The sequence below is a fragment of the Crocodylus siamensis genome, chromosome 9, assembly GCF_052110815.1.
Source record: "Crocodylus siamensis isolate JL-2025a chromosome 9, ASM5211081v1, whole genome shotgun sequence".
Taxonomy (NCBI): Eukaryota; Metazoa; Chordata; order Crocodylia; family Crocodylidae; genus Crocodylus; species Crocodylus siamensis.
Genome location: NC_143403.1, coordinates 45,522,492 through 45,550,330, shown reverse-complemented (window position 1 = coordinate 45,550,330; position 27,839 = coordinate 45,522,492). Strand labels below are relative to the sequence as shown.

The window sequence follows — 27,839 nt, the reverse complement described above, 5'->3', positions numbered from 1 at the left end:
TCTGCAAAGGATTCTTCCTAACAATTCTGTCAATGCCCCTTGATACTGACTTGAAATCTCCTGCAGTTTTAGCCCTGGGCTCCTGCCAGCACTCAGCTCTAATAGTGCCTCTCAGTCCTGACCCAGAGCCCCTTGGCTGACGCCACACTATTTCTGCCAATGCCCTTCATTCCTGACTTGCAGTCCCCTGATGCAAGCATAATATCTTTTGTGCAGTGAACTGAGCAACCAGGCCAGACTACGTGGAGATGCAGAGTGACCTTCAACCTGAAAGGATTTTTCTGACAAGAAAGGTGGAGGAGGTTCAGCTGTTACAATTTTAGCAGTTAACCCCAGTGGCACAGTACTGAGTGGCTGGCACAGACATGGATATAAGATGGTCAGCATTTTGAGCCCTTCTGTTACCCTTGACCAGCTGAAACAATTCTGATCATGTTGTGCCCATGTCTGTGTTGACAGTAAGTGGCATGTCGTCTGATCAGGTGTTATGAGATTGAAACCTTTTTCTTACCTAATGAAGAACAGCCATGAATGAAACCTGAGTGCGTGGATCTTTCAGCTAAGCCAGCTGTGCAGCAAAGTCTCCTTTGCATCCCATTACCACTAGTCGGTCACTCACATCTCTCTGAAAAAATGCCAAGGACTCCATTGTACTATTTGGCTCGAGGCCCTGGCACAGCGTGGCCCTACTAGAACCTGCACTGAGCCATTCCTTACACCAGGTGCTAGAAAACACCAGTTTCTGGTCACCTGGCCCTGCTCCTTGACTTAAGTCTCCCTCATGTCACTGGTGGAAGCCACTTTGGAACCTAAAGGATGCCACAACTGGAATGAGTCCTTATGCTGCAGACAAAAACATACAAGAGGCTTTCAAACCAGAGGTTCAGAGCACAGAGTCAGGGCTAGGAGGTCCAAGCCAGCCAGTGGCACAGAAAGGTGGTTTGTGGCCCACAGAACTTGCTTCTATCTGAGATTAGTTTATAAGCTTGTATGGGTGGGACCCTCTTTTTGAGGGATGACTCAGTCTGGGTCCCTGATTATGCCCAGTTAGGGCCAGGGACTCGGCCAATTACATCCCTCCCCTTCTTGGGGCATTTGCTGGGTGCTTTTAGACTAGGTTTCTCTGAGTGGGTACAACAGAAGGCTTAGACCAGCCCCAAAGGTGTGTACATGTTTTAACAGTTTCCATGAGCAATCCAGTGGTCTGTAGACTTCACAGTCAATGAGACAGGAAGTTTATCTTGCACTTTCTTGTTGCCAAACATTTCTTTGAAAACGTATTCCTCTTGTCCTTGGACTAGGACAGGTGGGGGTGGGGGTGGCCTGGGAATGAGTTTTCTAGATAGGGTACTAATAAGGAGATGTGGAATATGGCTGTCAGAGTTGAACTGACCTGTTCTGGATTGCCAGTTGATTTTTGAGTTACGGAGTGCAAGCTAGGAGATCTTCAACAGCAGAGGGGCATGGGCAGAACAAATCAGATCAGACTGCTGTGGTTCTCAAAAGAGACTCAGGGGAGAATGGTTTCAGGCATGATGGGCTCTAAAGTGAGGTGTGGGCTATCAATTGATTCAGCAGTACAGAGTGAGCCCTGAAGTGCATGGGGACACAGCGCTCCCTGGAAATGTTCAAATTAATAAAATTATCCAAGGTAGGGATGTCCCTGATTCCAAGGTAGGGATTGTGCTATGTTATGGTTTTACTAAAGTGAAAGCAGGGTCAAAGCTGAGCCAAGGTTAGGAATGAGGTCATGGTTAGGCAAGCAGCTAATCCAGGCAGGGAAGTCCAAGGCAATCTACTAAAATAACTTAGGTTGGAGAGGTATAGAAGATGAACAGCAGAGAGGGACAGGATCAGCAGACAGTAGAGAGGAACAGGATCCCACAATAACCACTGTTCACAAGAGGAAAATAGCAGAGGCTTTGATGTCGAAGAGTGTGTGCATTGCCCTGACTGGACTCCTCTACTTCAGCAGGCATCATGGTTTCTCAATGGCAAGGCTCCTCTGAGCTTTGCAGAAGGCTGCAAAGTAGAGGGCTTACCACAGTACTGGCAGAGACCTGCAGATTGTCATCTGCCCTTTTCCTCCTTACACAGGTGGGGTCACTAGCTATTGATCTGCATTGGCTTTTGGGTGTTTTTCCCATGGAAAGTGGAGGGGTAAGAGTCATATTGTATTTCCCCAGTGTCTTTCCTGCTTGGTGCAGGGGGCTGGACCCAATGAGCTTCCAAGGTCCCTTCCACCCTTACAATCTAGGAATATACTAAGACCGTGTCTTGGTGCTATTGCCCTCTCCAGTCTCCATTTAGAGAGGCACAGTGGTCAACCTGGATGTATAATTCAATGAGTGGTTCTGAATGGTTGGGGCCTCTATCTAGACCAGTAGTCAATCAAGATCAACAAGTTGATCTCAGAGCCTCTTGCTATCAATCCTGGACTGGAGGTGCTGAATGCCCCCCACAAACCAGCAGGTCAGTCAGTGTTAGAAGGGAAGGGGCAGGGGCCAGATCAAGGCCTCCACAGTCAGGGACTGAATATAGCAGAGGCCCCTAAGGTGAGTGGGGCCCCAGCCGGGCGGGTGGTGGAAGAATCGAGCTGGGGCATCTCTTCCCACTGTGTGCACCCTGGCAAAAGCCCTGGGCACATGCCCCCCATCTGTGCACAGTAGAGGTGGCTGCTGCTGCGGGCTGGGCTTTGCACCCTGAGCCCTGCTGCAGCTGGCTTGGGAATGGCCCGACACCACATGTGTTTGCTGCCTGCAGATCGGGGCGGGGGGCACATGCAGGGCATCATGGGCAGCTGCAGTAGTTGTGAGGTAGGGAGTGGGTTAGGGGCAAGCCCTGCACAGCTGGGGCAGGGCAGAAGATAGAGCCACAAGTGGATCATCTGGGGGACACAGGTGGGGGCACGTGCCTCTGGATCTGCATTCAGGGCAGGGTGAGCTGCTGGCTGGGGCCAGGGTGGCATTGTGCTGTTCCCAGTGGGGGTGTTTGGTCATGCTGCACTTCAGCTGGGCAGCTGTGGCAGTGGCACAGACAGTTGGGCCACGGGGTGGGGGGGACTTCAGCTATCCCAAAATTCACCCCAAAACCCCTCTCCCAGTGCTGCCACCACCCAGCTCAAGCACTGTGCAACCAAACACCACCACAGGGAATGACAGAGCGCTGCCCCAGCCCACAGCCTGCCCTGCCCCGCATGCAGATCCAGGGGCACCCCACCCCCGTGCCCTCCCAGACTGCATACCCCCGCTCCCCGTGCCCCTTGAATGAGCCACTCATGGCTCCATCCCCAAACCCACCCCAGCTTTGCAGGGCTTGCCCCTGCCCCACTCCCCACCTCACTGCCATTGGAGGGGGGCAGATTAAGGCCTCAGTGGTAAGGGAGGGAGTGGGACTAGGACTGAGGCCTTGAGCTACCTCGTCGCCCCCCAGCTCTTTCCCCTCCCTGCTTCCCTCCCCACAGACTTACCTGCTGGCCAGGGGACGGGGGCGGCTTGTACATTCCAGAGGTGATTTCTGACTTTAAAAGGTTGGAGACCACTGATCTAGACAAATCTCATGCATTCTGACAACAGAACCACAGGCTTGAGAGAGAGCTAAGGCATAGCTCCAGACAAGGTCCAGCCACTGCTGGCTAGTTTGGCTGTAGCCTCAGAGTGGCCTTCTCCTGTCCTAAGGCTGCCACCTGGATCTGTAGGGCACTGTTCTGTATGTGCAGCATGTCCCCCTGGGGGCAAATTTCCCACCGGCTGCTCACCACATCCTTCAGATAAAGGGGCACCTAGAAAGGATCCACATGGTCAGAGAACTGGGATCCTTTGGACTGATCTGGGCAACCTGGAAGGTGGTTGGTCAGTCTGAGTGTATCACGCTAGGTCAGGGTTTTACTGAAATGAAAGATAGGGTCAAAGCTGGGTATTGATCCTAGACGATGATAGTAAGCTGAGGGTAGGGATGAGTTCAGAATTAAGGCAAGCAGCTGATCCAAGCTGGGAGATCCAAGACAAGAATAGGAGCAAGCAGGAACAGGCAGGAGGTTCCATGTCAGAGTTTCAGAGCGCGGAGACATGATTAAGTGTTCCAAGCAGACCAGGGGCACATCAAAGCAGTCTGTTGACCAGACAGTTTGCTGCCATGTGGTCCTAGCAAATACAGGCCAGTGTGAGCGGGGGCCCTCCTCTGAGGGATGACTCAGTCTGATTCCCTGATTATATCCAGCTGGGGCCTGGATTGGATCTGCCACAATTAGGCCATGGCTAAGTACACAGTCAATGCAAAATAGACTGGTATTATCACCTCCCAAGTCTTACATCTAATACCCTTGTTGATGCAGCCCAAAACCACATCCATCTGTTTTGCAGCTGCATCGTGTTGTAGGCTCATGTTGACTCTGTGATCCACAAAGACCCCAAGATCTTCTTTGTAGTGCTGCCATTAACCAGTTATCACCCATTCTACATTTGTGCTTTTATTATTATTCTTACTTAGGGGTAGGAACTTATATTTGTCAGCCGTGAACTTCATCCTGTTGCCTCTAGATCAGCAATCCCATCTATCAAGATCCTTCTGAATTCTACTTCTATCCTCCATTGTGTTTGTAGTCTTTGTCAGTTTTGTGTTGTTGTCTTATTTTCTCAGGAAGGTCTCTATTCTGTATCCAAATCATTAATATACGCACTGGACCCAGGACAGACCCCTATGGGACTCTATTCAAAACCTCCTGCCATTTTGAAATGGGTGCACCTATATTTACCTCTTGCTTACCAAGTACACTATTTCCACTGCATTTCCTTCATCTATCTAACTAGTTACTTTGTCAAAGAAGGAACTCAAACTTATTAGGTATGATTTATTCTTAGCAAATTCATGCTGGCTGTTTCCTTCTTGTTTACAGTGGATGAACTGGCCTTTCCTTCTAATAGCATAACATGGGCTGAGTGAGCAGGGCACATGCCTTAGGCGCTGCCTAAGGTGAGGGTTTCCAGGATGGGGAGGGGAGAGGGGTGGGGGCTCATGACAGGCTCCTCCCTGCAGCCTACCTCACTACTATCAATGTTGCCTCTTTCTGCTATCACTTTTCGGATCTAGGAGGCAGGAGCCCAACAGAAGGTAATGTGGGAATTGTAATTTGTAGAGAGACAATGGAGTTTGCTGCTGCTGAGGAAAGAACTGTTCATTTTCTGTTACTAAAATAAGCAATTTTTTGCTCTCCGGACATGATCTGGCAGCAAAAAAAAAAATGTTCTGAAAGTCCTCCTCCCTAGGAGCAGCAAACTCCACTGCCAGAACTATGATTCCCGGAACTATTTGCACTTAGGCTGGCTCAGTTTTGTTCCTGCACCTGGAGAAGGAAGGGTGGGAGTTCCCAGGATGTGTTTTTTTCCAAGTTATGTCTCTGCTTCCTTCCAGCGACTTCTTTCCCAACAGCTTGTGCAGGATGTGTACTGAGGTCTAAGCCCACCATGTTATAGACAAGCTGCCAATCATCACCAGGTTTGATCATTTCTGTTGTGTGGAAATGAAAAACTAGGAATACCTCAGCTGATATTCCAATCAGCCAGGAAGTGCCATAAATTCAAGCCCTTGTTCCTGTACCCCCAAATGGTATGATGAATTAAAAAATATGCCTCTTACAGGAGAACTGAAGAAGTGGACCAGATATTTTCTCTCCAACTGCTGCCCCATATCCTTTCTTACTCCATCTTATCTTATCAAATACACCATTTAAAGTTCCCATCAGGAGTATCTGTCCTCCAAAGGTATCATCCACCTTCTGTAATCCAATGTCTACCCCCTGTACTCCATTGAAAAGACTCTCACCTGTCTTAATGATTTCTTCCTTTTCAACCCCAGAACTAGGTCTCCATCTTCATCTTTCTGTCTTATGCCTTCAGCACCATCAACCACCTGGGGAAGGTGTTCTCCCTCCTACTCAGAGACAGTGTCCTTTCCTGGTTCTCCTGTGCCTCTCTAGTCACTCCTTCTGAATGTCCTTAGAGGTCATTCTTCCTTGCCCCTGCTCTCACTGAAGGCCTTTGCTTCCCCCCAAGGTCTCTGTTGTTTGCCACTTTCTCTTCTCCCTTCGTACCTTGTCTTTGGGCAGTCCCATTCAAACATGCACTTTAACTATCACCCTTGTGCTGACATTGCCCAGATCTTGTAACCACACCTGGAGATCATTTTAAGAGGAAACATTATCCCAGTCTCTAAGCACCTGCCTAGATGGAATTTTCTAATGGTAAGGGGTTCTTTAATCCAACAGATAAAACAGAATGAAATCCAGTGGCTAGGGCCCAGGGTCATTCTAGATTCCCTTTCGCTCTACATTTTTAACATTGAGGTTCTTACATGAGTGTTTAGCTGAAGGCCCATTCACAGAGTGACATTGACTTGTCCTCCTTTATCTCCTCATGGACATCCATATGCCAGCATGGTTAAAACTGCCTTCCCTCCCTCCACACTCCTCTTTCAAATACTGGGAAAACCACCCCATCCTGCATGTCAATCAGGTCCTTGCCTGGGCATCGCCATTTACTCTATGCTGGGCGCATCTACACAAGATGGTGGCTGTGCAGTAGCCTGATACTACTGCACAGTAGTGTTGTGTGGCAAAAACCATGATGTGATGCTACTGCGCAATTGTATTGGTCTACTGCACAGTAGCATCACAAAAGCATTTGCTGGTGCTACTGCACAGTAACTCCAGTTACTGAGCATTTATTTAGTATTTGTTTATACAAGTACTAAATAGATGCACAGTAACCACTGCACAGTAGCGTCTCCATGTAGATGTGGCTTCTGTGTCTCAGTCTAAAGTTTGCTCCTTCCCCCGTACAAAGCTCCCATACCAGCCTTTCATGTCCATCCGCACAGCTGTGGTTCTAATGCCTCAACTTACTGCAACTTTATCTGCTCCAGCGTTGAGCGAGTTTTGCCATCTCCCCCACTCGTGTCCTCTCAACTTGCTGCTGATATTCATTTTTACTACATCCCTACTTCTTTTGTCCCTCCTTTCCACTCTTTTACTTCATCAGATGAAAACTGCTGGACCTCACTTTTAGGGGCTTTCCTCCACCTCCTTGCCCATCACCTCTCCTACAGTAATGATGTAAACTCTGCCATCAGCCACCATTGCTCACTTGGCAACGTTTCAAAATGGCACTGTGCATTGTCACCCCTTTACCACTCCTGTCTAGAATCTGCTTCTCAGCAACATCCCCATACCACCACAATATTCTGTCATGTTTCTCCATAAAACTCTCTTTTACCACAATACTTATGAGCATCTGACAACAGCAAGGCAATTGTGGTATGCAAACTTCAATTGCTTTGTGCTGAAACTGTGAGCCCTTTTGTGCCAAGACTGAAGAACTTGGCATCAGGAGCTCTCCCTGACTCGGGTCTCTAGATGGTAACATTGCCTACTGGGGCAAGCTACTCCTAGCATGTCAGAGGCTCTGCCTCTGCTCTTAGCTGTGCTATCTCAGAGTCTCATGAGTAGGAACCTACCTAAATTGGTGTGAGACAAGGGTTTTTCGTGGTCTGCTTGCAGCGCACAGAGCCACTTTCATGGGCATTTTACAGGGGCACTACCCCTTGTTGCTGATTGGCCAAGAGGCCACAGAGGCCCTGCCCCTCACCGTTGACTGGCAGAGAGGCCCTGGCAGGACCAGGGGGAGGCTGCCACCTTGACTGCTCCCTTTCGTGCCGCTCTACAGCCTGGTGCCTTTCCCCCGCTGGCAGGTTGCAAGGCTGGGCAACAGAAGCCATGAGAACTGCCAGTTCCCACTGGGTAGCCAGCATTTTCTTTTCAGTAGGTTTTTATTTTTTTCAGGTGATTCCATGGGAAATCACAACAAATGGCCTTTGTCACAGCAATCGCGGAAACTGCCATTTTTTGCTACTCATGAGCCTAGTGGTCCAGTGGAACAATGCTTAGGGATCAGTAGGTAAAAGTATGTTCGAAGAGCCGGATGCTCACTCAGCTACTGTGTACCAAGAGCAGAGGGAGGCCTGGGAGAAAAAGAAGGGAAAAAAGAAATGCCTGATGTGGAAAAAACTTATATTTCATGAGACTCTTGGTATATCTAGTCTGGACTCAGCACAGCAAGGGGAAGCAACTCACTTCACAGAAAGTTTATTTAGTGTCCATCTAGTAACTGACTGCCCATAAAACTGACTGACTGACACATGCCTAAACCCTGGGCAGGCACTAACCAGGTGCCCTAACTTGTAGCCCCTGGCTCTGTCACCCCTGGGCTTCCTCACTTGCAGCTCTGCAGCCATCTCCTTTGCTACACCTGTTATGGGTGCCTGGCAATGACTACTGAGTTTTAGTTAGTGAAGGACCAGACTGGGAGTTCCCAAACTTATTTCATCATTTGTTGCCTGTTGTGCACTTGCTTGCACCCTTCCCACCCCCTCTTCTCTCTTTGCCATGTAGCCCCTTTCCTCCCCTATGCTCAACCCTGACTGAGTGACCTGAGGGATCTGGGCCAGAATAGGAACGGCCTGCCTTCAGAGCTGCGGGCTAATGGTGCATCTGCTTTGTCTTTCAGAGGCAAATCAGCGAATGGGGGTGATCGGGGCAGGGGCCCTGCTGGCTCTATTGCTCATCCTCCTACTCTCATTGCTCTGCTGCTGCTGTATCTGTCGCAAGAAGGAAGATGCCCACAGGTGAGTGACTGTATCATGGCACTGATAACAAGAGCCTCAAGTGTGGCCTTTCCAGGATCATTGTTCTCCTGGAATTGATGGTATGCTGGCATTGGGTTCCGGCTGCTGCAGTAGGGTCTGGCCATGTAGTGTATGGCTGGAGATGAGAGGTCACTTCCAGCAGAGCTACCAGCTGCAGTTATTAGCGCAAGGGGTGGCAGGAAACGATTGTTTAGCTAGTTCTGTGAAACATAGTAAACACAACAGTTGGTTACTGCAGTGGCAACTTTTTATAGAAGTTTTCCAGTTTTCATGAAAATGTTTGAAGCAACGTGAAGATTTTCCTTTATATCTTGAAAACTAACCATAGCCTGAGACTCTCCCAGGGTAGGAAATCCTCTTGGTAACATTCTCCAGCACAAACTGCCAGGGTCACACACTCCTTACCAACTAGGCAGTAATTAAGCCAGAAGATGTCTTAGAGCAGGGGTGGGCAAAATGCGGCCCAGGGGCTGGATGCAGCCTGCCAGGTTATTCTAGCTGGCCTGTGAGGCCCCTAAAGAATTTAGAAAATGAATATTTATCTGCCTCTGGCTGCCTGTCATGCAGCCCTCGATGGCTTGCCAAAACTCAGTAAGCGGCCCTCTGCCCAAAATACTTGCCCACCCCTATCTTAGAGTGTCTGCCTGGCACAGAGAACAGCTGGGAGTTACATGGGAAGCTAGAGATTCAAGCAGGCTGGGAAGGCAGGAGCAGAGTTCCCAGCAGTGACAGCCATAGCCATTATTACTCCATTAATGGGGAGCAGTTGCTCACTTGTCTGTACTAGTGGCAGTTTGACTAGGGTTATTACTGTGTGTGATATGTCTGGGCCCCAAAACAAATATTTATATAGTGGATGAATCAAAATCTTTGCCCTCACCCACCATCTGAGGGCTTAAAAAAGTAAAAAGCAACAAAAGGCTGGTGCTGCATGAGTACAAACCTGGACAGTCCCAGGAACCTGCTCAGTGACAACATGTCCATGGTGCTGCAGAGATCTTTATACACATGGAACACAGATGTGGCACAGGAGTTAAACAGTGGGTCACAAAAAATGTGTTCAGATCAGTTGGGGCCAAAGTACAGCCACTGAACCAACTTCCAAAAGAAGTGGTGCTGGCTCCTACCCTGGGGGTCTTTAAGAGGAAGCTAGATGTACACCTTGCTAGGGTTGTTTGACCCCAGTACTTTTTCCTGCCATGGCAGGAGGTTGGACTAGATGATCTACTCAGGTCCCTTCTGACCCTAGAAACTATGAAACTATGAAGTATATGGGCTTAAGATGCTGAACTTCTTCCTGAGGCCAACTTTCAGTCCTTTGAAGGTCCCAAAACTTTCTGAGCCTCAGTACTGGCATCTGTAGCCATGAGTTGGGGGTTACAGGAGTGTATTTTCCTTCAGGGACTTGGCAAGACCCAGTTTATTAACTGTATAGCATTTAAACATCCTCACTGTGCAAGTGCTCCCAGCCCCTTCCCCTAAGCAAGGGCTGTCAAAATTGAGGCCCACTGTGAGGTTAATCTGTGGCCCCTGGGATTCTGGTCCAGGCACTAATCCCCACATTGCTCCACTGCTGCTGTCACCAGAGTCTCTGATCTTGCCATTCTCTCTTCCAGCCTCTGCTTTCTGTTCCTGTCCCTGGGTGTAGGGTAGGATAGGATGGGATGGCCTGTGGGACTAAGGGAGCCCACAACGAGGAAGCTCAGGCAGATGCCAGTGCTGGACAACTGAGGGGACCTGCAGTGCAGCAAGGGACCCCACATCGTTTAGAATGCTTCTTGCATGGCATGGGGCCCAGCAATGCCCTGCTCAGAAGTTGGAAAGTCCTGCCCTAGGGTAAGGGGCATTTTGGTGGAGAAATGCAACAGTAGCAGCAGGTTAGGTAGATCCATTTATAACTAGAGCAGGGTATTCCTTGATAAATCTAGAAATGGTCCTTGCTCATCACCAAAGCAAAGGAGGAGACGAGTGTATGTATTCCTTGCAGACAGACAGCTGTGCCAGTCCATAACAAGTTCAGTGTTTAAGCTGTGCACTGCTGACTACAGGTGTCCAGTGTAATTGCCAAATGTGTAGGACCCCTCTGAGTGGCCTGCTGCATGGGGAAGAGGGTGGGAGTAGGGGTTCTGTAATGCAACAAACAACAACAGAACAAATTCTGACAGACAAATTCAGATAAGAATTTGGTGCCAGTTTATATGGGGATTCTCCATCATTAGCTGACTGTCCACTGGGACAGGGTGTGAGAGTTTTGTAAGGACTTAGGTGGCTGAGCCTGCAGGTAGGCCCTGAAGGGCAACCAGAATGTCAGGTAGGTGGAGGTGCAGGTTACCAAGGCTTCAGATCAGGGTCTGGATCAGTGGAGCAGAGAACATGGAACCAGGTCCCAAGAAAGCTGAGAGGGAGATCTGAGAGGTGTAGTTTGGTGTGCAAGCTGAGATCAGAAGCCAGGAGAATTAGAGAGCTGGTACAGAGTTCCAAGGAAGATCCAAGATCAAAGTCAGGAAAAGCCAAACCAAAGCCAGGTTAGAAGCCAGGAGAACCAGAGAAAGCAGTGAACATGAGGCTTGCTGGAGCAGTTTGAGACTGTTGTCAAGGTGTGCCTGTAGTCTGAGGCGGTAGGTGTGTTTAAAAGGGCTGAGTGGCACTCTCAGCAGGCAATGCAGTTACAGAGAACAGGGGCAGTGGGATTCATCCAGGATCAGGATCAAGATCAGGCGTGGAAGCTTAAGAGCTCAGCCCAGCTGGGCTCAACTGACCAGATGCCCTGACATGGGATCCTGTATGAGCTTAGGTGGTGGTTGGGCTCCTTCATACTGGAATAACCGTACGGCTTCTCTGGCCAATGCAATACAAAATTACATACCACGATGCTCACAATGGCCTCTTCTGGCCTAACATTCTTAACCCAATCCAATCCAATCCAACTGTGACTATACTTGCTCAGCCAGGGGTCCAGCCTCTCCACCCTTAAGCTCTAAGGTGGGCTCTAGCTACCCTACACCTTTCCCTGTCCTACTGCTTAGCCACAGCTTTGCTTCTCCACCCGCCATCATATGCTGTTCAACCAGGGCTCTGCCCCACATGCTTCTTTTCATGCTGTTCATTTTCTACCCTCCCCTTTGTGCTGTTCAGCCAGGACTCTTCCCTCAGCTTCTGCTGCTCAGCCAAGGCCCTAGCCCCTTCCGTGCTTTCTCAGCAGTACAGCAGCAGTAGAGCCTTTAAAATCAGCTACAGAATCTGTTCCATAAGTATTTTCCATAATGTCCAAGCTGTTTCTGTCAATACTTTTCAAACATTCAAGCAAATCTCAACCAAGATTATCCTGCAAAATTGTAGCCTAAAATGTGAAGTCTTCTGAAAACTCCAAGAGCATCATAATAGCTCTTAAGCAGCCCTCATTTTCAGGGCTTATTATCATCTCCCACTGCTTTTCCATCTACCTATTCATGCATTCTCCACTGTAAAGCCAGAATGCCTAACCACAGCTGAGTTGAGACTGTCCATCCAAGGATGTACCACAGTAAAATCCAGAAAACCAAAAACACTGCCAACAAGGGAAAGGACACAGAAGTATAGGGAGGCAGATCATAATTAGTTGTGTTAGGCTTTGGGTAAGAGCCTCCCAAGGAAAATTCTTCTTGTAACAAGAGCTGTGAGATCTTTGAGGCTTCCACAGTGCCAGGTCTGCAACTCCCCAGCAACCATTGCAGTCCAAAGCAACACTGACAGTGATGGACACACACTGTGCATAGGGTACTTGGAGCCCAGGCCACAGTACCGATCTCCATAGAAGGCTCTGAAATGGCATGCCATGTTGGTGGCTGTGTCTCTGAGATTAACTGGAGACCATGGGAGAAGGCAGAGAGGAGCCACTGATTGCCACCAAGCGAGGTAGTCGTACATCCTTGTTATATGGTAATTTTGGGGGACTCCTGGAGCAATTAACCCCTGGATTGTCTTCACATTATCACCCGAAACTGGTTTTAAGCACTTATGATGCATCTCAAAGTTATGCCACTCCATAGCAGGATTATCTCTGATTTATGCTACTCAAGTCATGTTACACTGGGTGCTTTACATGTGTGCTTTAATACACAGTAGCCTATTTTACTAAGTACTAAAGCATCACAAAAAACCATGCAATTATGCAGATGTGCAGTAAAATAGGCTACTGCACATTAATTAAGCATCACTTTAAAATCATGCACATTCATTACTGTGCCTTAAGGCAGCCTAATGTGCATTTCTTTAGTACCGTACACTGAAGGTACTATATTTATTAAGCATTATAAAAAGTGCCTTAATGTACATGTAGATGCACCCACTAAGGGGCAACCAGGCCAGGCTGTGCCTTAGTGTGAACACCCCAGAAGCCCCGCTCCCCTACTGGCCTGGATTGGGCCCATTGCCTCCCCCTGCCCTCCCCAGCACCCCAGATCCCCATTCACGACCCTCCCCCTGCCCATTCCCTGCTTACTTGTGGTTAATCTTTTCCTGCCTGCTCCCCTGGGATAGACAACATAGGCAGCCACAAGTAAGAAATGCCCTGAGGGCTGGGGGAAGCCCTGGAAGAGAGCCCAGAATGGTAATTGGGGGGATTCTTACCTTCCAGTTTTCCAAGCCCTTCTTCCTGGGCTGACGTGTTGCTGTTCCAGACTTGAACTAGCACTAGCACCAATCAACATTTGTGAACCTCACAGCATAAGGCCTTTAAAGTGTAGAGAAAGGCAAGAAAAGGAAGGGAAAAGTCAACTGAAAAAATGCCAGGCCACTTACCGGCCTTGAGATGGAAGATGAATGCTGGGGAAAGATGAAGCCAGTTGTTTTGAGAACTTATACACAGAAAGACACAGATCATAGATCAGTGGTTCTCAACCTTTGTAGTCTCAATGCACTTCCTGACCCCCATATCTTTTCTCAAGTTAGTGAAACCCAGTGCTTATCTTGCAGTGCTTTTCAGTGTGTATCTGGTCATACCCTGTGGCACCCTTAAAAGGATCTCAGTAGGGCACATCTACTAAAGATACTGACTGCAGAGTAACCTGATACAGTAGTGCCACATGGTAAAAACTGTGAGGCAATGCTACTGCACAGTAGTATAATGTTACTGAGCAGTAGCGTCACAAAAAAGGCACTCACTAGTAACTCGGGTTACTGCACATTTATTTAATGCTTGTTTATACCAGTACTAAATAAATGCGCAGTAACCACTGCACAGTAGCATCTTGTGTAGATATGGCCACAGGGTGGCAGCATGGGCAGGAGCAGAAAGAGCATCCCTGAGAGTATAGCAGGAGGTGGTACACAATGTTTGGCATTGACAGAAGCTGCTCAGTTGGGCAGATTGGGCAGCTTGGCTGTGGGTCATTGGACCAATGGAGGAGGCAGCTGTCCTTGCAGGGTAGAAGGAGGTGGCAATGGACACTGGAAACACAGAGTCTGGTGCCACCTAAGAAAGTGGGGGCAGGACCACACTGTAACCTGATCTTTTTACAAACTGTCCCCTCCCCTCCTCTGGTCTGTACCTGAGGAGATAAGCAGTCCCTACTGCTATGGCTGGTCTTCTGGCATCTTGCATGCTGGTAACTGTATCCAGCCCTCTCCCACCAGCTCTGGGAGTGTGTAAGAAGTGGAGAAATGATCCAGGCTGAAAAGCACATCTCTGTGGACCCAGAACCACCCACCCGCTTTCTCATGACAGAAATTTGTGCCGCTACTTTGTGCTGCAGTGCATGCCCCTGCTCAAGCAGTTTGCAGAGTGCTGCAAGGGAGGGGCTGGCTGGGGCACAGGATGCCTCAGTGTAGGGCTCGCTGGCAGGCAGCCCCCATGCTGAGGCACCCTATGCCCCAAGCAGCTGGGGAGTGGCATGTGGAGATGGGGGAGCAGGCAGAGCCCCTGCCCTGAGACAGGGGAACAGGTAGCCTTGGGCTGGCTGCTCCCTTTTACCCATGTGCCTCAGCACGAGGGCTCCACTGCAGAGCCTACATGCTGAGGCACATGAAGTTGGGAGCAGCGAACCCAAGGCTGCCTGCTTCCCCATCTCAAGCCAGACTGCACCCCAGCCAGCCAGGGAGAAGCTAGATGGCACATAGGATGCCTCAGTGCAACACATGCAGTTTGTGTCACCGCAAAGAGATTTTCAGCACCAACCATATATGCCTGCACAGTTGGATCCAGCCATAGGGGAAAACTAATCCAGGTAACAGAATAAGAATCCATAGTCCCTGTTTACACCATGTTTAACACAAACCATCGAGGTACTGAATGACTCAACTCAGTCTGTCTCAGTGGTCTGAGGGGATGGTAGGTATTGGGCAGTCTCCACTCCTCCGTATACTTGCCTAGGCATATGTGTTAGAGGTCTTGGTGTGACGGTCACAGACCTCTTATGTGTACACAATGATCTAGAGGATCAATGGTTGCCTATTAATACAAGCCAGCCCATTGATTTCTTGTTCCATAATTTCCCCTTCAAGTTCATTTTTAAAGTTTTTGCTGTCTAAGAATAGAAGCCCTACGTTAGAATGCTCAGGGAATGTAAAGTGTTCTGCTACAGGCTTGTATGTCGTTCTGGAACTGGCATCATATCTGTGTTCATTTATTTTTACTCACATGGATCACCCCGTTTATCCAGTGCAGACAGCAGAGGGGCACTATGAACAGGTGATGACATATATGATGTTGGCAGAGTTGCAGGTGAATGAACATGAGATGTTATAATCTGTGTTATTTGGTCCAGTGATGACGTGATCTGTATTGATGAAGGGGCACAGCTTGCACCAAATAACACAGGGTGTCTTTACACGTGATTTGGAGATGAGGTGGGGGGGCACTTTAATTAGAGCAGCTCTTGGGAGCTGTTGTAATTAAAGCACCCGCAGTCTCCTGTAGTCAGCATCCCACACTTCATAATGGCTGTGCTTTAACTAAAACTCATTCAACGTGCTAATTAGCATGATCCAGCAGACTCGGTTTATTGAGTCTGCTATGACATGCTGTAATTACAGCATGCAGAGCAGCCGTCTTGCATGTCTACAGGCACCCCTAGATTTTATGACAAAGCCACGTGGGGGGAGGAGACTGAGATATCCCTTCCAATTCAAATAGTTGTAGAAAGAAATCTTCCTGCAGTGTGGTTACATCTCATGCTGTCAGCTGCTGCATGGGAATTTTCAGGAAACTTCCATTTTCTGTGCCAATCGAATTCCAATACCGTGCATTTGGTTTGGAGACTGTGTGGTCTGCATATTGTCATCTTGCAGATAAAAGAAGCCACTTCAGAAACACTGGCTCATTTGAAGAAGTATTTTTTTGGGAAAAAGTTTCTAAATAGTTGTCTTTGTGGTGTGCTAGGCTCTCTGGCTCTCTGTGGTTGTGCTGGCTCAGCACAGGATAGTTAGTACTGTGTGGTATAACTGCTCCTTTCCCAGCATACAGCTCTAGGAGAAACTGTCAGCTTCTTTGCAATTGTACTAGAATGGTCAAAACTTTCTAGAGCAGCTGGGACAAGGTTAGGCCTCTGCTAATTCCAAACATAACCCTTCCCTGTCTATCATGAGCCCCGGAGGTGTTGTCAAGCAACACACTGCAATATGATAAAGTAGCACAAGTTCTCAGTCTCTTCTACTGCAGCAATTTTTAAAGGATTCTTGCACCACATTAGAGTGGGAAAGGTTAATTTAGTTTCTATGCTTTTTTCTAGGCATACTCTTGACCTTTTGCCCTGTGCACATGACAGTGCTTTTATTGTTTATGATCTGTTTTGCAGTAGCATGTGGGATCCTTAGTCATCAACCAAGGACCTGTTGTTCTAGACACAATACGAACCCAGAATAAATTATACTAGCTACATCTGTACTAGAAAATACTTATCAGGACTATGTTGTTTAAACCCAGCTAGAGGAGCCATGATAAACAGAATGATAGCAGACAGAACTGTATTAAATAGTTTTCCAAAAAGCCATGCTTGGAGCCCAGAACTAGGGGCTGATGCCCACTGCTGCACCAGGAAGGCTGTAGATAAGTGCCAGGCTGTTTCACACCTCCTGCATTATCAGTGCAGCAGGGAGGTTCTGACAGGACTCCATTTCCTGCCCATCCTGCTCAGCTCCTGTGTTTCATAGTTTCATAGTTTCTAGGGTCAGAAGGGACCTGAGCAGATCATCTAGTCTGACCCCCTGCCATGGCAGGAAAGAGTACTGGGGTCAAACGACCCCAGCAAGATGTTCATCTAACTCATCTAGATGTGTTCTCCCACATCCAGCTCTTTCCCCATGTCTCCTGCTTGGGATCACTGGGAAGGCCATGTGCACAGGTGAGCAGGTCACAGCCAGAGTCCTGCATGAGCAACTGAGGGGAGCACTGACCAGCCTTCTGGGGAGTGTACAGATGAGCACAGCTGTGCAGTATGTGGTGCAGCAAACAAGTCTGCAGCGCCACATACACTGAGGTGTTCTCTGTGCTGCAAGGGCATGCTGCCCATGTGTGCACTGCTCCAGTTTTTGTTCCCTACAGGTTTTTTTGACCCCTAGGGAATAAAAAAAAAAACCAGAGCAGTGCACACACAGCCAGTGCAGACTGCTGAAAAGTGGAGCCGGGCTGCCCAGAGCTGTGACGAGGCTGATTGCCACAGCTGAAACCCAGGAGGCCCCAAGGACCCCAGGTAAGGCTGCTGGGGCAAGCACAGTACTGGCCCCAGCCTCCCCTACTGCCTCCAGGGTACCTTGCTGCGTGCCAAAGCACATGTGATGGGCATTCCCCAGGAGCAGTGGCAAGGTGCAACACTGATACTAGTACCCGGGGAACCAAACATCCGCGCTCATCTGGACACAGCCCTGGAGTCTTTATGGTCAGGGGGAAAAACATTAGGCAACTTGTGTCATACGGGTCTTTTCTTAACAGAAAGACTGTTGATTGGGAACTTCCTTTCTAGTTCTCCCTTGCCTGGCCCTAGCTGTGTTCCTATTCACATAATCTATGCAATAGCTAAATTCTGGTCCTCTTGGGTTGCCTGGGCAGCCTACAGGGTCTGAATAGCAGCTGAAGCTGGCAAGCTGAGAATTCTCTGAACTGCCCGCTAGGTCTCCTTGGTGCAGATCATGGATTTCTAATAGCAGAGGGGGAACATTGTGATTATGCCGTCTGACCTCCCACCTATAAAGTTCTAGCCATAAGATTTCCATGAATTAATTCTGGCTTATATTCTGCTAGCTGTGAATAACAGAATCATAGAAAAGTAGGGCTGAAAGGGACCTCAGGAAGTCATTCAGTCCAAAGCTAGGTCATCCATCCCTATCCTAACCACCCCATAGAAGTACTTATGTTTGAACTACATCTATAAAAAACTATCAAATCTTGATTTTAAAAAGTTTCCAGTGTTGGAAACTCCACCACAATCCTTCATAAATTGTTCCGACTAATATGGCTTAAAAATTAGTATCTTATTTCTGGCCTGTTCTATAGTTGGGGCCAGTATTTTTTGTTCCTAGATGTATGACTTTATATGTAGACATTTTGAAACTCATTTTTCACTGTGTCTAACTTACCAAGTGATTCATCTCACTCTGTAACATTGATCTTTCCTATTCATTATTTGTCCCTGCTTGGCTGCCATGGTAAAAATTATAACTGTTTCTATACAAATGCTAGAAGCCTTAAACATAATATGGGTGAACCAGAATGCCTGGTATTAAAATGGTAACTATAACAGGTTAGGTGCCTGAGGGCTGTTATGATATCCTCTGCAGGCCTCCCATCCCTGATAGGCTCTCTATCCCTGTCTCTCAAGGTCTCTCCTGCCATGCCTTGACAGAAATTTTATGAAGGACAGGCTGCTCTCAGAAAGTGAAGAGCCTACACTGCTCTCTCCCCTTTCTGGTAGTTGTTTCCCCCCATTTAGCTTGCCTTAAATTGCATGGCTACAATCCATCCGTATACCATGCCCCATGCCTTATAGACATTTTGAGTCACCTATCAGGTTAGACATTTACCTTTAAGCCTTCAGGCCATATCAGTCCTTCCTTGCCTTGTTTGGGCTTTCAGCCTTCTTGGCTTCCGCCCCCCTACTGTGGCTGATAAGGCCCACTGTTCTACACTGGGCTTCTGCCCCCACCCCTCCCACACTCTGTCCTTAACTGGGCTTTGGGCCCTGCAGCCTGACACCCATGCTCTTCCCTTCAGTGGGGTTTGGGCCCTACAGCCCACACTCTTGCCACGCTCTGTTGCTATCTGTGCCTTGTGCCCTACATTCCCCCCCTCCCACACTGCCTCTTTCTGGGCTTTGGTCCCTGCAGGCCCCTTGCCCCATGCTCTGCCCCATCTGGCTTTCGGGGCCTGTGGCACCCCTTACCCACACTCTGACTGGACTTCAGGCCCTGCAGCCCGCCCCCCAGCCGCATGCTCTGCCCCATGTAGGCTTCAGGCATAGGTGGTGGGAGAAAATATTATTTGTGGGGGCTGAGGGTGCAGGGGCAGTGCAGGGGGGTGGTGTGGCATGCGCCTGCCTAACTCCCATCCCTCCCTCCACAGGGCCATCACAGGGCCAGTGCATGTTGGTGTGTATGCAGCACTGGAGGAGTCTGTGGTGGGGGTGCAGGGTGTGATTCTCCGTTGTTTCCCAGCCTACACAGTTGCTTGCTTCCAGATCCAGTGTCAGTTAAGGAGCCTTGCTAATTTGCTGCCAGGAGCTCCTTACTCCATGGCTTTCAGGTTTAGACTGTAGGACTAACTCAAGTTCTGTGCTTATATTGCTCAAGCCCAGCCCTCTTCCAGTCAGGTGAGTTTTCTATCAGCTGACCTAACTACACTGCTGTTCTTTAACCCTTGCTCTGCTGGCTGCATGTGCTATAAAGATCCTGCCCTTAAATGGGCCACACCACTATTTCAATAACAGGGCAAAGATTCCCTATTACTGTGACTGACATAATTATCATCCCTGAGATCTGGTGGAAGGATGATAATCAATAGAATAGTTTTATACCAAGTTACAAACTTTATATGAGTGACAGAGTAGAATGTGCAGATGGGGGACTGGTGCTTTATAGTAAGGATAATATAGATCAGAATTTCCCAAACTTTTACTTATAGTGTACCCCCTTCCAGCTTTACCAGGTGCCTGCCTAGCCCAAGTAGTATATGTTTTATATTGTAACCCCTTAAATGCCAATTATTATAAAAGTGAAAATTAAATCTGCCGTTACACAATTTTTCCTGCACACTCTCCAGGGATGTCTTGCATTCCCCCAGGTGTATGTGTACCACAGTTTGGGAACCCCTGGTATAGACATTAATAACATAAGTATCTTATCTGAAGGTAAAAATACCGTAGAATCTCTGTGGGTAGAAATTCCACCCTTGAATAAAAGGAACATAATAGTAAGATTGTACTACTGACCACCCACACAGGAGAATGAAGATGATTGGAACATGCTAAGGGCAATTAGAGAAACTGCAAAAATAGGACAGGCAAAAAAAAATGGAAGACTTTAACTATCCTAACATGGACATGGAACTACCCTCCACATCAGGCAAGATGTGGAGATAACATTTCTGGACATAATAAATAAATGCTTTGTAGAACAACTTGTTTTTGAAACCACAAGAAGGAAACACATCTAGACCTAATCCCAAGTAAAACACAGAACCTGGTTCAAGATGGTATGTAGGTAAGCCAGTCTGTAATAGGAAGTAAGACAAAAGAATCCATCAGACCAATATACAACTTTAGGAAGAAAAAAATTCACAAAAATGAGGATGTTAGAAAGAAAATGAACAGTCAAAAACACAAAAGGCAGGCCAGAAGTTGTTTTAAAATACCATATTAGATCTTCAGGAAAAGTTTAACGCAAATTAGAAAAGGTACCAGTCAGTCCAATAAATCTCCTGCGTGGTTTAATAGTGGAGTTAAGGAGCCCATCAAAGGCAAACAGGCATTATTCAAAAAATAGAAGGCATCTCTAGATAGATGAGTAGAACAGGAATACACACAAACTTTGGCAGGTCAAATATCAAAGTGAAATAAGTCAGGCCAAAAACAATCTGAGGAACAACTTGCTAAATATGCTAAAGTTAATAAAAGGGTGGGGTTGTCTGGTTTGGGAGTTTTGGGGAGGTGGGGTTTATAACATCAAAAGCTATAAGGCAGCAAAAGAATCTCTGGGACTATTAGATGACCAAGGTGTAAAAGCTGCAGTCAGGGATGATAGGGGGCATAGTGGAGAAATTGAATTAATTCTTTGCATCAATTCTTACTGCAGAAGATAATGAAGGAATTCCCACACCACATCAATTATTCCTAGGAGATGAGTCTCAAGAGTTGTATTACACTGAAGGGAGAAATTAAAGATACTTTAGAACAGAGGCAAGCAATTATTTTGTGTGGAGGGCCACTTACCGAGTTTTGGTGAGCTGTTGAGGGCCAAATGGGTTGCCCCGCCCCTTGAAAGTTGCTTCCCCCTCCCAGTCTCCATACTGGGACTGGAAGTCCTTCCCCCTAACTCCTGACCTTTGTCACTGAAAGTCCCTCTCTTGCCCCAGAAGTACTCCTTTTGGAAGGGAGGTGATGTGATCTTGAAAACCGAAAAAAACCCAAATCATATACAAAAAACCCCCAAAACATCTACTACTACTTATTTTAATTTTATTTAAAAATACTTTGTACTGATTTATGTGTTTGCAAAATGTATCTAGAGGTGATTGCATAACAGCTCAAAATACAGCCTTACTGTATATTGTGTGCAGGCAGGAAGGGTGTATCTGTGTGTATGTGTGTGTTTGTGTGGTAAGTGGTTGGGGTGAGGACTGTAGGAGGGTGTGGAGTTACGCTGGGTGGGGTGGGGGTGGGAGAGAGAGACAGAGAGAAACGGAGTCGGGCCTCCAGCTCCATCATGTGTGACTCTCGTGGACTCCGTGTGAGCCTCACGTGATGCAGCCAGGCAGAACCTGCAAACAGGCTCCGTGCTCCTGCTGGCCCAGCCTGGGTCCCCATGAGCCCCAGGGCACCGGCATGTGCTGCTCATTTCCACCCACTGCCACACTCCTCTGCCATTTCCCTGCTTTCCTTCCTGCATGCTCACGTGCCACTGCTGCCACCACTTCCCAGCTGCCGCTGCTCCCCGCTGCTGCCACCACCTTCTGCAGCACCCCCCACTGCCACTCCCCATGGCCCCACCCCACCCCCACTGCTCCCTGTGAGCCCCCCCACAGCACCACCACCATTCTCCATGCTGCCTTCTGCGCCCCCCCCTTCACCTCCCTCACTGCAGCTGCTCTACCACTCCTCTCACTGCCTTCACCACTTTCCATGGTCCCCCCACCAGTCCCCACACCACCGCTGCTTCCTGAAGCAACCCCCTACCACACTGCCCACTGCTTCCCAGTCTGGCTCCAGCCTGTCCTGGCAAGCACCACGATTTTCAGCTGCTGGGCAGATAACAGTGGTTTTCCCCACTCCCTCTGTCCAATCTTATCTGACTATCCACTCAGATGGAGGAAGGATGGAAAACAGCCAAAGGGGTCACCAGGCCAGACACTGCAGAGGCTTCCAGCTGGGGGCTGGGGGCAGGAGAGGGGTGAGGGCAGGGTGGAGCTGGGCAGGCCTTGCTGCCCAGCCACTGGATCCTGCTGACAGTTCCCCCTGGGTCCTGCTGCTTCCAGTGCCTATCATTCTGACAGGCAGGCAGGCAGGGGAAAATAAAAATTAAATTTTCTAAAATGTTTAGGGGCCCTTTGGGTCAGATAGAATAGCGGGCTATATTTTGCCCACTGCTGTTTTAGAACAAAGCAATACATTAAATACTAATAAGTCTCTGGGATCCAGTAGCATTCACCGGAGAATTTTGAAGGAAATACAATGTGAAATTGCAAAACTGTTGATAACACCGTGTAACCTACTGTTACAAGCAGCCTCTGTCAGAGGACTGGCAGATTGCCAACATTAACACCCATCTTCAAAAAAGACTTCAGAGGCAATCCTGGGAATGACAGAGCAGCAAGTCTCACTTCCATCTCTGATAAATCAGCAGTGACATGGAAAAAGATGACAGCGAGTAAGCAGGAACAGCAAACAAAAGGGCTGTGCAAAACAGCAACATTTTGTTTTGACTTGTGTTTCGCTGTTTCAATGGGACAGTGTTTCATTTTGAGTTTCATTTCATTTCAGAAACACTGTTCCATTTCATTTAGTTGAAACTGTTCAGCTGTTTTGACGTTTCACCCATAGGCTATAATGGGGAAGCACAAAACTGCCTATAACTTTGTCATTTCTTTTCTGATTCAGATGAAATTTGCAGGGATGGGAGCCCCTTCTGAGGCCATGATGCCTGCCAGGTTTCAAGGAGAAAGGTTTAGGGGTTTCTGGGAAACTGAACCTCAGTGTTTTGAAAGCAAAACTTGTGTCACTTGTGTGTGTTAAGGCACAGTCAGATGAAAACTGCAGGCTTGGTAGCCCTTGCTAAGGCCACAAAACATGCCAAGTTTCAAGAAGATAGGTGCAGGGTTTTCTGGGAAACTGCACCTCAAGCTGCTGATAAGCAAAACTTGTGACATGTGACTTTATGTGTGTTAAGGCGCAGTTATTTTTCTGTCCCTCCCCCAGAGCACCGGGATTGGAAGGGACCTTAGGAAAGGATCACTGTCAGTGGCCAGCTACACATGTCAGTAGCAGTGTAGTCCTTCCCCCACTCTTCCCCCTCCTTCTCCTTAGTTTCTGATTCCCTGCAAGCAAAGCCCAGCTTCGAAACTCAAAGTTTCAAAACTTTCAAAGTATTTTGAGTACCTTTGTTTCATTTCAAGGCTGTTTCAAAGCCTTTTGTTCCATTTTGATTTTGCTGTTTTGAGCTCAAAACAAGTTGAAACAGCATCAAAACAAAAGACACAGTGAAATTTTGCACAGCCCTAGCAAACAGGGCAAGCAGTTTGCAAACAGTTTCCTGGGAACAAGAGGAGAAAGGGAAAGAGGAGCCTGGCACCACATCCTGCTCTGGGAAGGTAAATGAGCGTTTTGCTTGTTGAGTGATTTTTTGGTGGGCTGTGTGTGTTTTGGGCATGTGATTGCTGGATAATTGCTGCCCATGTCTGACAAATACCCTAACAAGGGGGCACAGACAATCCAGGCCCAGCAGGGTATAAAAGGAGATTCCCCATGCAACCAGGGGGTGAGTGAACAGAGATAGCAAACAGGGCAAGCAATTGGGTAGTCAGTTCACAGGTCAGTTTGCTGCCCACCTCTTGTGTTGGGGACAGCTTCCTGGTGCAAGTGCTAGAGAGGCCACCTGTGAGCACGCTCTCCTTGACCTACTGCTCACAAACAGGGAAGAATTGGTGAGGAATGTAGTAGTGGATGACAGGTTGGGCAGCAGCAACCATGAGATGATAAAGTTCAGGATCCTGAGGAAAGAAAGGAAGGAGAGCAGCACAGTAAGGACCCTGGACTTCAGGACTTTGATGAATTTGGGGAACTGATGGGCAGGATCCCCCCGGGAGGCCAGTGTGCAGAGGAAAGGAGTCCAGGAGAGTGGGCTGCACTTTAAAGAGGATGCACATATCACTGAGGGCACAGAAATGAACCATTCTGATACCCAGAAAGACTAGCAAGTATGGCAGAAGACCAGCTTGGCTTAGCAGGGAACTCTAGTGAGCTAAAATACAAAAAGGAAGCTTATAAAAAGTGGAACAGCCTGGGCCCATTGTGTTCAATATTTTCATCAGTGACCTGGAAGATGGCATAGAGTGCACCTTCAGCAAGTTTGAAGATGACACCAAGCTTGGGGGAGTTGTGGATGTGCTGGAGGGTGGGGTTAGGATTGAGAGAAACCTTGACAAATTGGAGGATTGGACCAAAAGAAATCTCATGAGTTTCAATAAAGACAAGTGCAAAGTCCTGCACTTAGGACAGAACAATCCCATGCATACAAGCTGGGGATGGCCTGGCTAAGCAGAAGAGGTGCTGGGGGACAGTAAGCTGAATATGAGCCAACAATGTGCCCTTGTTGTGAAGAAGGCCAGCAGCATACTGGGCTTCATTGGTAGGAGTACTGCCAGCATACTGTGGGAAGTGATTATTCTCTTCTATTCTGCATTGGTGAGGCCGCAGCTGGAGCACTGTGTTCATTTTTAGTCTCCCATTACAGAAAGGATGTAGGCAAATTGGGATCAATTTGGCGGAGGGTAATAAAATGGCTCAGAGGCTGGGGCACATGACTTCTGAGGAGAGGCTGAGGTAATTCAGCTTATTTAGTCTAGAGAAGAGATGACATAGGGGGTTGAATAGCAGCCTTCAGGTACCTGAAGAGTGGTTCATAGATTCATAGATTATAAGGGGCTGGAAGGAACCTCGCAAGATCCAGCCCCCCTGCACTAGGCAGGAAAGACAGCTGGGGATCAGGTGAGTCCAGCGAGGTGGTCATCCAGTCTCCTCTTGAAGATTCCCAGGGTAGGTGATTGCACCACCTCTGGAGGGAGCTTATTCCATAGTCTGGACACCCTGTGAAGAAGCTTGTCCTAGTGTTAAGACTGAAACGGTCTTCCAGGAGTTTGTGGTCATTACTCCTGGTTATGCCCAAGGGTGCCTTGGTGAACAGTTATTCGCTGAGCCCTTGAGGTAGCGGTAAGCTGCTACCAAGTCCCCACTCAGGCTTCTCTTTTTTAGACTGAAGTCCCTCAGCCTTTCCTTATATGGCTTGCCTTGCAAGTCTCTGATAATATAGGTGGCTCTTCTCTAGACTCTCTCCAGCTTTTCCATGTCCTTGTTGAAGTGCAGCACCCAGAACTGGACGCAGTACTCCAGCTGTGGTCTTACTAATGCTGAGTAAAGTGAAAGAATCACTTCCTTGGTTTTGCTGGAGATGCATCGATTGACGCATGCCAGAGTATTGTTTGCCCTGCTGGCTACTAGGGCTGTGCAAAATGGAAGCGTTGTTTCAACCAGTGTTTCAACATTTTGACAGGACGGTGTTTCATTTTGACTTTTGTTAAGAGTTGAAACGGCTATTTCATTTCGTTCAGGGGAAATGTTTTGCCATTTCAACCCTGTTTCGACATTTTGCCCATAGGAATTTGGTAGCAGTTTACCACTACATCAGAAGCGTATGTCTAGGGCTTGGTGAACAACTGTTCACCAGGACACCCTTGGGGAAAACTAGAAGTAATGGTCACAGACACCTGGAAGATCGTTTCAGGTTCATTTCAGGCTCAACTTTAGGAAAAAACTACTTCACAACTAGGGTGTCCAGACTGTGACCATTACACCTAGTTTTCCCCAAGGGTGCCCTGGTGAACAGTTGCTCACCGAGCCCTGGACGTACACTTCTGATGTAGTGGTAAGCTGCTACCAGGTCCCCTCTCAGCCTTCTCTTTTTCAGGCTGAAGAGTCCCAGGTCCCTCAGCCTTTCTTCATATAGCTTGCTGTGCAAGTCTCTGATCATATGAGTGGCCCTTCTCTGGACTCTCCCAAGCATTACCATGTCCTTGTTAAGGTGTGGAGCCCAGAACTGGACGCAGTAATCCAGCTGTGGTCTCACTGGTGCTGAGAAGAGCCGAGTAGAGCAGGAGAATCACTTCTTTGCAATGGTTTTGCTGAAGATGCATTGATTGATGCATGCCGGCAAACTGTCTGCCCTGCTGGCTACAGCATCGCACTGCTGGCTCATGTTCATACTGTGGTCAATTATTACCCTCAGGTCTTGGTGAAAAGTGATGGGGAATTTTCAGTCCTGCTACCTGATGAGAGGCAGCAGTTGCACAAGCACCCATGACACGAGTTTTTCCTGTGAGCAGCTAGGGGTGCAGGGCTCCAGAACCACCGTGTACCTATCTCTTTGATAGCTGGCAGGCTTAGTGGCTGCAACAGGGCCTAGCAGCCAGACCTCCAGTCGTTCCCCCACCCCCACTTTGCCCCAAGACAGACACAGTTGCACAAGCACCCATGGCATGAGTTTTGCCTGCCTGTGGCCAGAGGTGCAGGGCCCCAGAACCCAGAAGCCCCTGCACCTATCTCCCTGACATCTGGCAGGCTTCATGGCTACAGCAGGGGCTAGCAGGCCTGCAGCTTTCACCCTGCTGCGCCTTAACACACATAGTGTCACCCATGTCATGAGTTTTGCTTGTCAGCAGCTTGAGGTGCAGTTCCCCCCAAATCCCTGCACCTATATTCTTGAAACTTGGCAGGCTTTGTGGCCTCAGCAGGGGCTAGGAAGCCTGCAGTTTTGACCCTGCTGTGGCTTAACACGTACACGTGACATGAGTTTTGCTTTCAGGATTTTGGGGTGCAGTTTCTCCAAACCCCCCACACCTATCTCCTTGAAACATGGCAGGCTTTGTGGCCTCAGCAGGGGCTCGCATTCCTGTAGTTTTGACCCAGCTGTGGTGTAATACTTACACACGACACAAGTTTGGCTCTCCAGAATTGAGGTGCAGTTTCACCAAACTCCATTCACCTATCTTCTTGAAACTGGGTGCACTTTATTCCCTCAGATGAGGCCACCATTTCTGCAAGTTTTATCCAAATTGGACCAGAAATGACAAAGGTATAGGCTGTTTCATCCTTTCCCCATTATAACCTATGGGCGAAACTGTCGAAACAGCGAAAAGTATCGACTTGCCTCATTTTGTTTCGAGGCTGTTTCAAACATATCTATTTCATTTTGATTTTGCTGTTTCAACCTCAAAACAGGTTGAAACAGGGTCAAAACAAAACTGGTGGTAAAATTTTGCACAGCCTTCCTGGCTACAACATCGAACTGATGCCTTATGTTTATACAATGTTTCCAAAGAGGGTGGAACCAAACTGTTCTCAGTGGTAGCAGATGACAGAACAAGGAGTAACAGTCTCAAGTTCTAGGAAGGGAAGTTTAGGGTAGATATTAGGGTAGATATTAGGAAGCACTTTTTCCACTGGGGGGTAGTAAAGCACTGGAACAGGTTACCCAGCAAGGTAGTGGAATCTCCATCCTTGGAACTACTTAAGACTTGGCTAGACCAAGCCTTGGCTGGGATGATATAGTTGGGGATGGTCGGGCTTTGAGGACTAAATGACTTCCTAATTTTCTATGATTCTATGACATGCTAGGGAAAGTCAGCCTGGGTTTTTGTAAAGGGAAATCCTGCTTCACCAATCTGCTGGAGTTCTTTGAGGGTGCTAACA

General features: G+C 48.1%; 1 protein-coding gene across 1 annotated transcript in view; it reads left to right on the top strand.

Moving 5' to 3' along the window:
- Positions 1-27,839, top strand: part of SCARF2 (scavenger receptor class F member 2) — a 179,215-nt gene that overhangs the window by 77,044 nt on the left and 74,332 nt on the right. The window contains exon 8 of the mRNA XM_090062358.1: positions 8,559-8,676. Within this exon, the coding sequence (XP_089918484.1) occupies positions 8,559-8,676 (118 nt within the window). The remainder of the gene's footprint in view (positions 1-8,558; positions 8,677-27,839) is intronic.